This window comes from Pezoporus wallicus, unplaced genomic scaffold, assembly GCF_028554395.1.
Source record: "Pezoporus wallicus isolate ANWC-B61680 ecotype Strahan unplaced genomic scaffold, APGP_CSIRO_Pwel_v1 contig_5935, whole genome shotgun sequence".
Lineage (NCBI taxonomy): Eukaryota > Metazoa > Chordata > Aves > Psittaciformes > Psittacidae > Pezoporus > Pezoporus wallicus.
The window spans coordinates 2741263-2754201 of NW_026637215.1; the positions used below are offsets into that span (position 1 = coordinate 2741263).

The window sequence follows — 12939 nt, forward strand, 5'->3', positions numbered from 1 at the left end:
CATTCCATTTCTTCCCCCATCCCCCAAAGTTGCATTTAAATTTAACTTTAAGAAAAATCAACTGTCATGTTCAAGACAACAATCTTCTGGCTGCTGTTAATGTATTCACTATCGAGTATTCCCAAGTTAAACATTTTTATGCAGATTCATACTTAAAGTTACAGTAAATGAGTTAGCTCAAGAAGTCGTCACAGCAGCCAATACTGAAAATAGCTTTCTTTACTTATTTGCAGTTGCATTTGTGTTAGGTCTCTATGCTGCTAAGCAATGTCCTCTGATGGCATCCTTCCTACAACATAGCCATTCCTGACTACATAGCATGGGGCAATGGCAAAGAAAAAGCAGCAGCAGCACTCAAGGCAATATTAGTGACACCTGTTGCCTCCAAGCTACTACACAATCACTGGTAAGAATTAGCAATAAACCAACAAGGCTTAGTATGGACATTTCAGAAGGATTCCCTCAAGCACACATGGTACCTGGCTTTTAAGGTGACTGACAGCAGATAATCGCTTAGTATGTATTAACCCCATAAAGTCCCTATCAATAGATGCAATAGCATCATATTTATCTCAAATAAGAGGGAATCAAGAACAGCCTAATCTGAGAAAGGATAGCTGTTATGTCTTGACAGGGCCTACCTTCCACTCCTCCTTTCTATAGAACAAGCTTGGTCAAGGAGAGAAAAATGTAGGGTGGTTATAGTTTTATAAAACAGGAAACAAACAGCAAACACCATAGGAATTCACAGTGAATATATACAACCTGACCTAGCTTTGAAGTCAGCCTTGCTTTAAACAAGGACATAAAGATCAGATGACCTCCAGAGTCAGAATCCAAACCTCCCTTCCAAACTAAACTTCTCTATGGTGCTAATTCACTCTAACATTGGCAAAAGCACAAAGCCCCTTCCACTTTCTTTTTCCACATTCAAGAGATCTGTACCTTATGTTGCAGGATCTGAACATTCTGAACAAGAAAGCGATATGCATTGTACCAGGGCAGGAAGACATCTTTCAGTATATCCCTTACTCCTTCCTCTTTAAATCTCAGGTTTTCTGCTCTTACCACAGGAGAATTGATCAAGTATAACCTGCAAAATAAGAACACAGTACTCAACAGCTTAAAACTATGTATACCAGCAGAAATGCACTGAAATGTACAGTAAACCCTAGAGAGCTGCACAGCAAGAGACATACCCAAGGGAACAGTTTCACATTAAGAATTCTGAGGAAAACAGTACTGTAAGCATGTAACATACTGAATATATGACAATTTACTTCCTAGTAGACAGGACTATTTCTATGATGCTGCTTATGGAATTTGATTTATTTTTTTTCTTTTTTACCCTAGAAGTCAATTGAGATGATAACACATGCTCAGATGCTATTACAGTCTAAAACTAGAACTGGATGCATGGAATTAGTAGACTAGACTGGAAGAGGCTTTGAGCAACCTGGTCTAGAGGAAGGTGTCCCTGCCCACGGAAACTAAATGAGCTTTAAGGTCTCTTCCAACCCAAACCAGTCTGTGATTCTATGCTCTTTAGAACGGCACCTGTTGTTTTGGTAATATTTTGAACTCCTTAACAATGAAAAAGTACCTTTTGATTCCATCTAGCTCATCTCCTCATTTATAAAAAGCTTTGCACCCACTGCAAACACAGGGCTAAGGAGCAAGGCAAAACAAACAGATCAAAATCAAAGAGCAGAAATGAATACTTTTAAGGAAAAACAGTGCCAAAAGAGAAGAAAGGATACACCTCTGATCAATACAAATGTGCTTCAGCTCCTGAAACAGCTGACAGAGAATGGCAGAGGATTCAAGTGATGTTAACTTCTATATCAGCAGCAGCCCCTCACACAATCATGCCCAAGTCAGCCAAAGGGGTTCTCATCTATACATTAAATCCACCCTGTCTAGGGAGATCCTCCTCAGGTCAGTCTCTCTCAAGCTGTAAGTTCCTCATTTCACAGAGACAGACACATCCCTGGCTTCCTTGCTAGCTCTGAGTTTACAAAGAATCATCACTATACTTCATCCCATTTTCTTCCTTAAACAAATATTCTGTCTGCAGAGAAAAAGATGTACCTATCAAATTAACTCAAAAAGAAAGCAGGTGTTACCCAGGCATCAAAAAAACTTGAATATAAACTTGATTTAGATACACTTCATTTAATTTTCCAAATATGAAATCCAAACCAAACATTTTATTTTAAAGATTGATGTGTTTCTCAACAGAAATTTATTTACTCATTTTGTCACATCTTAGCAGCTTTTAAAACTATGATTCTAAACTAATACATCTTTACAAGGACTTCCTTTAGGAGGCTTTAAAATCTTAATGGGGTTTAACACAGCACATTCAAGAATACCAGATCATCAATTCTTCAGGAGAGGGCTTCTTTGGTAAAAAAGAATACATAAAAAAAAGCTGCCAGAGTAAACAGTAATGCAGCATAGAAATAGGCATTTTCAGTACTGTACTGGGGAAAAAAAAATATCTTTAAGTATTATATCTGAATTCAAATTATGAATTTAAAAGAGTACAGGACAACTAAGCATGATAATGAATGAATAAGTCCCTAAATTAAATTAGAACTTATAGGCATATATTTAAACTAAACTTCCAATCACAATTACCTGTATGCTTATTACTCTTTATTTCAGAAGTCAAACATAACTTTAATCATAGTACATAGCTAGCCTGGCCGCAGGGTACACTAAGATACTCCAGGCTTTTTATCAGTTTGGGACATACCCAGAATAACAACTACTTCAAATATTCCCTCCACTACTTTCCTGCTGAAGAGGCTGCAATGCCAACTTACCAGACCAATGAAGGATCCCATAAATTGCTAACTGCAATCCCCAATTGCTTAAGTGAGCAGCACTCACTTAAGAATCTATCAGAAGTCTTCTTAAAATAGTTCTTTGCATGAGCAATTGAACTAAATAACAGAAGTAGCTCTCTAAGGCTACAGTTTTGGTTTGTGGGAGTTAGGGGTTTTTGTTTTGGGGGAGGGGGGGAGGGTTTGGTTGGGGTTGTGGTTTTTTTTTCTTTTGTTTAGCTGAGGTTTTAAAACATAGCAGCTCTACACTGCCTCACAATATGTAAAAATTGAAAGAATAGTAATTGCCTGAATTATTCCAATACAGAGATACTTAACACTCATCATAGCAGCCTTCCAATATCTGAAGGGGGCCTACAAAGATGCTGGAGAGAGACTCTTCATCAAGGACAACAGCAGCAATAGGAAAAGGGGCAATGGATTTAAACAGGGGAAGTTCAGATCAGATATAAAGAAGAAGTTCTTTACCATGAGGGTGGTGAGGCACTGGAACAGGTTACCCAAGGAAGCGGTAAATGCTCCATCCCTGGCAGTGTTCAAGGCCAGGCTGGACAGAGCCTTGGGTGACATGGGTCAGGGACATCCAGTTGGAACTAGATGATCTTCAAGAGTGACCAGCAGGTCAAAGGAGGCGATCCTGCCCCTCTACTCTGCTCTCGTGAGACCGCACTTGGAGTATTGTGTGCAGTCCTGGTGTCCTCAACATAAAAAGGACATGGAACTGTTGGAACAAGTCCAGAGGAGGCCACGAGGATGATCAGGGGACTGGAGCACCTCCTGTATGAAGACAGGCTGAGGAAGTTGGGGCTGTTCAGCCTGGAGAAGAGAAGGCTCCATGGAGACCTCATAGCAGCCTTCCAGTATCTGAAGGGGGCCTATAGGGATGCTGGCAAGGGACTCTTCATTGGGGACTGTAGTGATAGGACAAGGGGTAATGGGTTCAAACTTAAACAGGGGAAGTTTAGATTGGATATTAGGAGGAAATTATTTCCTGTTAGGGTGGTGAGGCACTGGAATGGGTTGCCCAGGGAAGCTGTGAATGCTCCATCCCTGGCAGTGTTCAAGGCCAGGTTGGACAGAGCCTTGGGTGAGATGGTTTAGTGTGAGGTGTCCCTGCCCATGGCAGGGGGGTTGGAACTAGATGATGTTGAGGTCCTTTCCAACCGTAACTATTCTATGATTCTATCTTAAGGTCTTAAGGACAAGTTATATCTAGTAATATTACTCATTGGGAAGAACATAAAACCTTTCTCAAATCAAGCCAGTATTACCAAGTTTCCTAACAATATATGAGAAACCATTTTGTCTCTCTAAAGCAGCAGTCTATGACATTATGCTGTTTCTTCTGCATTTTGAGAACAGATTGAGAGGAGAATGTAACACATCACATCTAACAGGAACACTTACCTCAGGATACATAAAAGTAAAAGGCTTGTATATACTATGACCAGCAAATTCTCTTTCTGACATACTTCAGCTTTAACAGCTATCCAACTCAAGTCATAGGTCTCAGCAATATTGCAATATAACTGGTTTTGACAATTCATAGAATCACAGACTGGATTGGGTTGGAAGGGACCTTAAAAGTTATCTAGATACAATCTCCTGCTGTGGGCAGGGACACCTTCCACTAGACCAGGTAATTCTTAGAGATTTCACACAGGATTCCAAGTTTCATGACATCTGAAGCTGGGTTGTTAGATTTACTGTGCTGTTATTTCTTCTCTATGCTCTTTCCATTCAATTCCATATTCACTTAAATTCACTTAATTTACACCTATAATTTCTGCTATTTATGAAGCTACTCCTGAGAAGTTGTAGTTTAAAATACCAATAAATATATATATAGATATATACACACAAAGACACACTATACTGCAAAAGCTAAAGTAACTGCAAGGAAACAGTGCCAAGCAAAAAACCTCAGTAGTAGCTCTTTCTATAAACAGAACAGATCAAGTGCTTCAGTGAGTAAGCAGAGACAAGTGAATCGCAGAGCTCCTTCCATAAATGAACCTAGCCTGCAATGCTTTTTGCTCTCCATGTGGGTGTATGTATAAATAAATGTGACATTAAAGAGTGAGTACACAGGAAGAAAAATGAATTGGCTTTTAGAAATCAAAAGCCATGAATAATGGAAGTGTAACTTCCGGTGTTTGAGATTTTTTTGTTTGTTTTCCAAAAAAAAAAGGAAGATTTTTTCCAACAGAGACATCATCTGTGATTTAAAAAACTCCAATTTGAGCACCTCCAACCCTTTTGACCCATACTGTTGCATCTACCAATTCACTGATATTCTCCTAATACACCTTGATTATTTGTAAACAACAATCTTGATCAAATTTAAGAAATCCACCCAACTCTCCATTGTAAACATACATGAGAAGATGAATTACTAGGTCTTTAAAATGCTAAAGCTTGAAATAATGAGTTTCACATCTATTTCTTTTCATTACCTAGAGCATCCAACCAACATCTTCCTGAAATAAACCAAAAACCATCATACACTAAGCTTTTATTCAGCCCAATCATTACCTTGCTAATTGTAACATACAATTCAATATGTGTGATAAAGTTTTCTTATATACAGCAAGAATTACAGGGTCCTTGAGAAATGTGCAAGTTATTAAAATGTCTTTATTGTACCTTCATCTCAAGGTATCACTGCATGCATGCAGTTAGTGCATCTAACAAAAATCTAGGAATAATTACATTTATATCATGAAATCATAAATTAGTTTTGACTTGGACAGGACCTTAAAATCATCCAGTTCCAACCCCACTTCCATGGGCAGGGATGTCTCACACTAGACCATGTCACCCAAGGCTCTGCTCAACCTGGCCCTGAACACTGCCAGGGATGGAGCATTTACCATTTCTTTGGGCAGCATGTTCCACTGCCTCACCACCCTCACAGTAAAGAATTTCTTCCTTAGATCTAATCTGAACTTCCCCTCTTTAAGTTTGAGCCCAGTACCCCTTGCCCTATTCCTACATGTCCTACTGCTATATATGTTGTCCCTAATAAAGTCTCTCTCCGGCATCCTTGTAGGCTCCTTTCTGATATTGGAAGACTGCTGTGAGGTCTAAACCAGTTGGTATAATTTTAATTAAGCACTTGAACTGTGTTTAATCTCTGTTTGGCCAGGATGAGATATACAGATACATATGTATACACAATGCACACACGCACATACACACACACAACTTGCATATATACAACATATATACACACATTAAGCTGCTCCACTTCTGCTTTTCTGGTTTTACTACTATTAGGTACATATCATATCTTTTCACCAAATAAACACTTTCTTTTTAGGAAATTTATAACGAAAGCATCAAACAAACACTTCCGTGCATTATACACTAATCCTTTCCTAAAGTAGTGATTTAACAGCAAACTAATAGTATTGTGCTCAAAAGATGTTATACAAATTTTCAGTGGGTCAGCTCAGACTATTAGCTGCAATAGCAGAGAGTGCTGGCTTCAGTGGAAGTATTCTGTACCAAGTGGACACACACTTTCTGACAAAAGGCCTCCAAGTCAGCACAGCAGCTTTGGTTGTTACCAGCCTTGAGGGAGGTAAGACAAGGGTACAGAAAGTCCAAGAACTTAACTATTGCCAGTTCTTTTAAGTCATCCACTCTTTCAGCTACTTCGCTGCCATAGTGGTCTAAGTTTCAAATTTAACTTTCTTCCTACTACAAACTGTCAACACCACACAAGCACTCCTGGTCCGAGCCTGCTATGAACAGAAATCCAACATATCAGATTGTATATTAATTAGGGAAAACCTACCTTAATGCATCAGCTCCATAACTATTTACAATACTCATTGGATCTGGGTAATTCTTCTTCCTTTTGCTCATTTTTTGGCCATCACTAGAAAAAAATCAGAATGTAGGCCTAAGTTCCCAGAATTCTTGTAATACATGGATAAGGAAAAAAGGGCCCTTCAAATCCAGCTTAATTTTTCTGTCCTATTTTGTTCTTGGTAGCACAGACACAATTAGATATTAGTACATCATTTCAATATGACTGTTGAGCCCCTGAGAACAACTGAAAACAAAACCAAAAAAACCCACAAAACAAGCCTAGAGGCTCCTAATTTACAAATCTCAGCAGGAAATGTGTCTTTCCTACCAAAGCTGAGGGAAGATGCACTTGTTTCGAATCAATCCCTTCAGCCAACTGGCAGAGCTTTATTTGAAAATAAACAGAATTAACTTATTTAAAATTGCATCTAAAACTACACTTATAATCCCCTTTACTCTGCATAACAGATACGTTATTTCCTAGTCTTTCCTATTTTGAATTATTACTCATTTTCTCTCTCTCTAGGAAGGACTAATCCTGCTAGAAAGAACCTAGGGTAGCAGGCAGCTGGGATGTGTAAGGCACCTGAGATCCTGAGGTTTATCTCCTGGAACACCAATATCTCCCTGACAAGTCTTAACAGCTCCAAAGCCCATTTCAGATTAAATTTACAATTTGTAGGGACTTATCTGAAATATTTGTTAACCAAAAATCTGTTAGGGAAAGAAGTGACTGACATACCAACCTGGCAAGAACAAGGCCATTCACAATTACATTCTTGAAAGGAGGCCTTCCAAAAAGAGCAGTGGACAGCACCAGCAAGGTGTAGAACCTGAAACAAGAGACAACATAAATGTCACTTTCTAAAAACACCAAGCTAATGTCTGCATGCCTTTCATTACAACAGAAAATTTTCATTATGTTGTTTTACGATAGCAAAGTTAAAATTTAAGTATGTCAAACATTTACACTGCAAAGGCTCAGAAGAGGAGCTTATTGTAGGTAGACATTTTTTCTCTTTGTAGCATATTGCGCTATTTGCTCAGTCGTCATCTATTAGTTCAAGGCAGCTGAAAAATTGTAGCAGTAGACATTAGGAAGGTTGTGAACACAAAAAAAAAATGTAGCTTTTTCCCTTCCAATACAGAAAATAAGAACTCTGTCCCTGAACAAGCTCCCTATCTGCTCACTGTAATCCTCTGAACTCAGGATCCATCCAAAACAAAACATGGCAGACAGGACCGGCACACTCTGTACACGTCTGTGTGTCTGTTAATGTGTTAATTCCTCAGTCGAGCAGACTGAAGAAGTTTTACTTCCAGGAGCATAAAACCAAGTTAGCAAAAGTGAGCAGAGCCTCCTTCCTTTCACACAAATTAAATCAGCCAGCACTAGAAAACAGGAGAATGCAGGCATTCCCCGCAGCAACAGCCAGTAGGGGTTTCCCCCCACATCAAGTGTGTTTACAGTAACACCGTAAACTGCCTAGGACTCGTTAAGAAACCAGGGTCGGAGCAAGCACAGGAACCAACCTATGATTCAGTATGTCAGTAATGATTGTACCTGAGAAACTAAGCGGAGGTGCAAGAGGATGTAATAATTTCATACTCAGGAGGTGGAACCTTCACCAAAGGAGCTATCTATCAGCTTCTGCAACTGCACTGCTAGTAATTACTTTTGAGAAAATAACTGGAGGGTGGGCCACAGCTTTCCTGGTTAAAAATTAATATTACACTGACAATTGCTTAGCAACCTTAAAAGAGCAGATGATATAGAAAAGCTAACTGATTTAGAATAAGGCACAGGAGGTTATGCCTCAGAACTATGCATTTGCATGAAGATCTAGTGCAGAAACACTTGGGGAGGAGAGAATTCCATCTGTATTCTCCAAAGTTGTTTTTATCAAAAAGCTGCCTATAATTGCAATAGCATTATTCTGACACTTGAAGGTCCAAAGCTCTGTAAAGGCTGCAATGTCCATTACTGCATTTATTAAGTGGCTTATGTGACAACTCTGATGCTCTACCTCTAACAGGCTTTTAACCCTCAATCACCTCAATGCACACTGCAGGATGCAAATTCTCTTTATTCAACTTCATTCAATTAATTAATTTCATGAATTTTGACCGACACTCCTTCACCAGCAGACAAGCACATGCACTGAAGATCCCCATCTCTATTTTTAATCTTCTTAAGAAACCCCCTGAACACAAACATCTGAGCATTTACTCACCTCAAGCCTGCAAGACTAACAGTTTGTTACAAACACAGCAGTACTTCTTTAGTATTTAGTTGAAAATACCTCACTGACAAACTCCCATCACTTCCTGCAAACCGGGTGCAAATTCTCTTACTAGAGGCAGGTGCAATCACAATTAAAAAGAGACAAGTAGAACCAGCTAGAAGAGATTTCAATAGTGTTTGCATTGGGAAAATTGTACAGACCGACGACTGGCACTGAAAATAACACATCCAAGAACTGTTCACAAATTTAGTATTATTGGCCTTATCAAACCTGATGAGCCTCAGCAATGAGGTACTTTAGTTGATGACATTTACAAGACTCTTAGAGATCCTGCAAAGGTTTACACACAATTTTTACAACTCTTCTCATTCTTTCTCAGATTATCCTTTTAAAAAATTCACCTCAGTCACTCTTAATATTTTAAAGGAATATCTTTGCACCTTATTTTTTAAATATCTTGTCCACATATACATACGTTTCTGACAACTTCCTCAACATCTCTGCTGCTTCACAATTCACCAAATCTGTCTGCTTCTAGTCATGTCCTTGAGATACATATATATATATCTATATACACACATATATATGTATGCTAGATATGTCAGCCAAAACAATAGTAAAAAAAAACCCTAACTCCACAAAGACACGTAACTCAACACCACACTGAAAAGCACCATGACTAATAAAGTGTGATATAAACAAACCTTTCTATGATTCTACATAAAATTGTGGAGAGCACAAACAGATGGGCTAGCAAAGACTACTTCTGGGGGGTGAAAAAAAAAAAAAAAAACAAAACAAAAATGAGAAAAAAAAGTACATGCAAGAAGCCATTTTTAACGAAGTTCATGAGATTATGCTAATGCTGAGCTATGTGCAGTACTGCTCTGAGGACCCACTGCAAACATCTTGCATAGCACTAATGAGGTATGGTGCAGCTATATTCTGACAAGTATTTAATATGCCACAAGGAGTCCATGTTTCACTGAGTGAGACTTCAGTGGTGCCTCCTTAACTGCCAAACTCAGAAATATAACTTTGTTTGGAAGATCAAGACAATTTTTCCGCATCAAAAGAAATGGGTTGTAAAGTGAAGACACCTTTAACTTGATTCTTGAAACTTATTTTTCATGCAGCATCATGCCTCAAGTTTTCCTTGCTCAAGCCCCCTGGCTTTGAGAGTACATAATAAACCTCCTCAACCTCATCAGCATGCAAAAGCCCACCTCCTACTGCTGTCTTTGAGTGGCCGACTGGTTTGTTGGAGGAGGAGTGGGCAAATGGAGGTCACAATGGTGTGGGTTAGAAAGGACCTTAAGATCAACCCTCCTGCCATGGGCAGGGACACCATACATGTCACCCATGTCACCCAAGACTTCATCCAACCTGGCCTTGAACACTGCCAGGGTTGGAGCATTCACAACTTCTTTGGGCTACCCATTCCAGTGCCTCACCACCCTCACAGTAAAGAACTTCTTCCTTATATCTATTCTAAACTTGCCCTGCTCAAGTTTTAACTCATTACCCCTTGTCCTATCACTACAGTCCCTAGTGAAGATTCTGCCAGGCACAGAGGTAAGACTGACTGGTGTGTAGTTCCCTGTGTCTTCCATTTTCCCCTACTTGAACATGGGGGTTATATTTCCCTTTTTCTGGTCATCAGGAACTTGGCTTGCGCACATTCAGATTTGTAAGAGGATATCGAACTTGATCTTCCTCTGCAGTGGGCTTAAGGTCTTCATTCTCACAATCCCTGCATATTAGTTTATTTAACTAATAACTCAAGTTACTGGAAAGAGTTCTACCTGTATATAGTCAAATGTACTACTCAAGAAAAAAAAAACAAAAATTCATCTTAAAAACCTGTCGGCTTTCACAGCCAACAACCGGCCTCAAACTTCAAAAATAGAATAAACACGAATTCCAAAACTTTGTCACCAAGCCTTAGAATACCTTGCATTTTACTGAGGGAAAAAAAACCAAATCATACATTTCCCTACACAACATTAAAGGCTCAACCAGATGTAATAGCATTGGACACAGGGCAATAACATATAATATAGTGGCAGAAAATTACCATCCTCGGGTTTGGTCAATGCCTTCAGCAATGAAGTCAGCAGGGAAAGCATCTTCAAGTTCTTTTTTGTTTTCAAATGGATAATGGACTTGTGCATAAGGCATGCTTCCGCTCTCAAACCAGCAATCAAAAACTTCAGGGACCCGGTGCAGTAAGCCCTTGCCACAGTGTGATGGGATTGTTAGGTGATCAATACTATGTGAAAGAAAAAGATTGACAAATTCTAAACAATAACAAGAATTAGCACAAAAAGTTAACATAATACTTTTAATGATTATTCTAAAAGGTCAGCATTTACTTTGACAATTTTTATTTTAGAGGGTTTTTTAATTTTTATATTAACAGTGTTCAAGACAGAAGAAAGGAAAATTGAGGCATGTTAATCACAAGTCTTCTTACTACTTCTGTTTTCTTTATATCTGTTTCCCAGGGTTAGGAAAAAAAAGACAATCTCTGTTCAGCTATTTTATATAACTAATTAAAAGTCTCCAAGACCAACCTTTCTCGATGGAGGTCAGTGACTTTCACACCAGACAGCTCTTCCAACTCTGCCACTGAACCAATACAAACTACCTGTAAGAAACACTCCAGAAATTTAAAGTTATTTCCACACAGTATCAATTTTTTCTTTTTTTTTTTAACGTTAAGACAGGAGACATGTAAGTCAGTCAGTATCTTCTGATGATACAGCTGAAAAGCAACAAGAATTTTGTACAAGGTCCCCTTCTTCAATCTAACCAAGCACTAATTGATGCTAGAGACCACTGCCCTGATTTAATATAATTCATGTCAGAATAACTGGAGACTTCGAAGAACAAGCATGCTGTCAGATATCAAAAACGGTGGGGATTTTTTTCCCCAAACACTATCACCTCTGAAAATCCAATAATCCTGACTTCTATACAGATAGGAGTTTCAGATCCCAGGTTCCTCTTCTGAAGGTATGGTAAGCAAAGCAGCTAAATTGCTCATAATTGAGTGTAAGTGTTCCATCCCAGGTACACTAAACTGCTTGTATCAGTGGCATCTTATTTAAAGTGAAAAGCAGCATCACAGCTAACAAAGGGGTTATTAAAAAAGGTACAGACTTTTCTGGGGTCTATTGCATCAATGAAAATATCACACTATCTAAAAAAAAAAAAGGCAAAAGGTTTCAGTAACAGATTTGCATTGATACCATGAAATGTTGATGAAACAAATTACCCTGACAAACTGCATGTAGGAGAGGAAAACAAAAACAAGGCTATCTTGGCTTTATGTTTTAATGAGTTTAAGCCTCCCAGAGCTCTTTGGCCCTCTCTTAACTGACAGGATTCATGAGCCACAAGCTGCAGTCCCTGTCTGGATTTTGGAGAGCCTGTCCTACATGCTATTGGTCTCAATCCATGGCAAAAAAAAAAAAAAAAAAATTTTTTTTTGACAGATCTGACAGGGAAGGAGTTAAATGTACCAACATAAAGAAGCTGTAAGCAGGCTAGACATTTTTCATATAAGATAACTTTCTAAGTTGCTCTTGGGATACAGTAAGTCAGAGTACTGCTCAATTCTTACAGCTAGTCTTAAATAAATGCATATATATACAGACACAAAAATTGTGACTAACAAAAAGGTTTTGGTGTATTTAATTCCAAAAACTTGTAATGAATACAGACAAGATAGAAACTCTGTCCGATCTGTTTTTTAAGCTATGATTTTCCTAGTCTGATTCAACTGCTGACCTGCATTACTAATCATCATCTTTTTTTTTAATGAAGTAGTTTTGAAATGTATTTTTCCCTTATGTATTTGTCTTATTTTTCTTTAAGAATTGAAGCATCACAGTCATTACAATAATCAAGTACAAGTCTGCAGTTTACACAGCAACCTACACCAGGGGACTGACCCCAGTTAAAAACATGCCTTTATCAACAAACTATTTTTAACACAGATCTGTTCTTTATTCACT

At 38.5% G+C, this 12939-nt stretch overlaps 1 protein-coding gene across 9 annotated transcripts in view; it reads right to left on the reverse strand.

Annotated features, from left to right (window-relative positions):
• The window catches only part of IARS1 (isoleucyl-tRNA synthetase 1), a 107030-nt gene that overhangs the window by 38312 nt on the left and 55779 nt on the right, over positions 1-12939 (reverse strand). For 7 of the 9 annotated variants that reach the window (XM_057404249.1, XM_057404254.1, XM_057404253.1 and 4 more), the window contains 5 exons: positions 11494-11579; positions 10995-11189; positions 7418-7504; positions 6655-6738; positions 946-1093 (listed from right to left, as the gene is read on the reverse strand). In XM_057404249.1, the coding sequence (XP_057260232.1) occupies positions 946-1093; positions 6655-6738; positions 7418-7504; positions 10995-11189; positions 11494-11579 (600 nt within the window). The remainder of the gene's footprint in view (positions 1-945; positions 1094-6654; positions 6739-7417; positions 7505-10994; positions 11190-11493; positions 11580-12939) is intronic. The other 2 variants (XM_057404251.1, XM_057404252.1) reach the window with 1 other exon arrangement.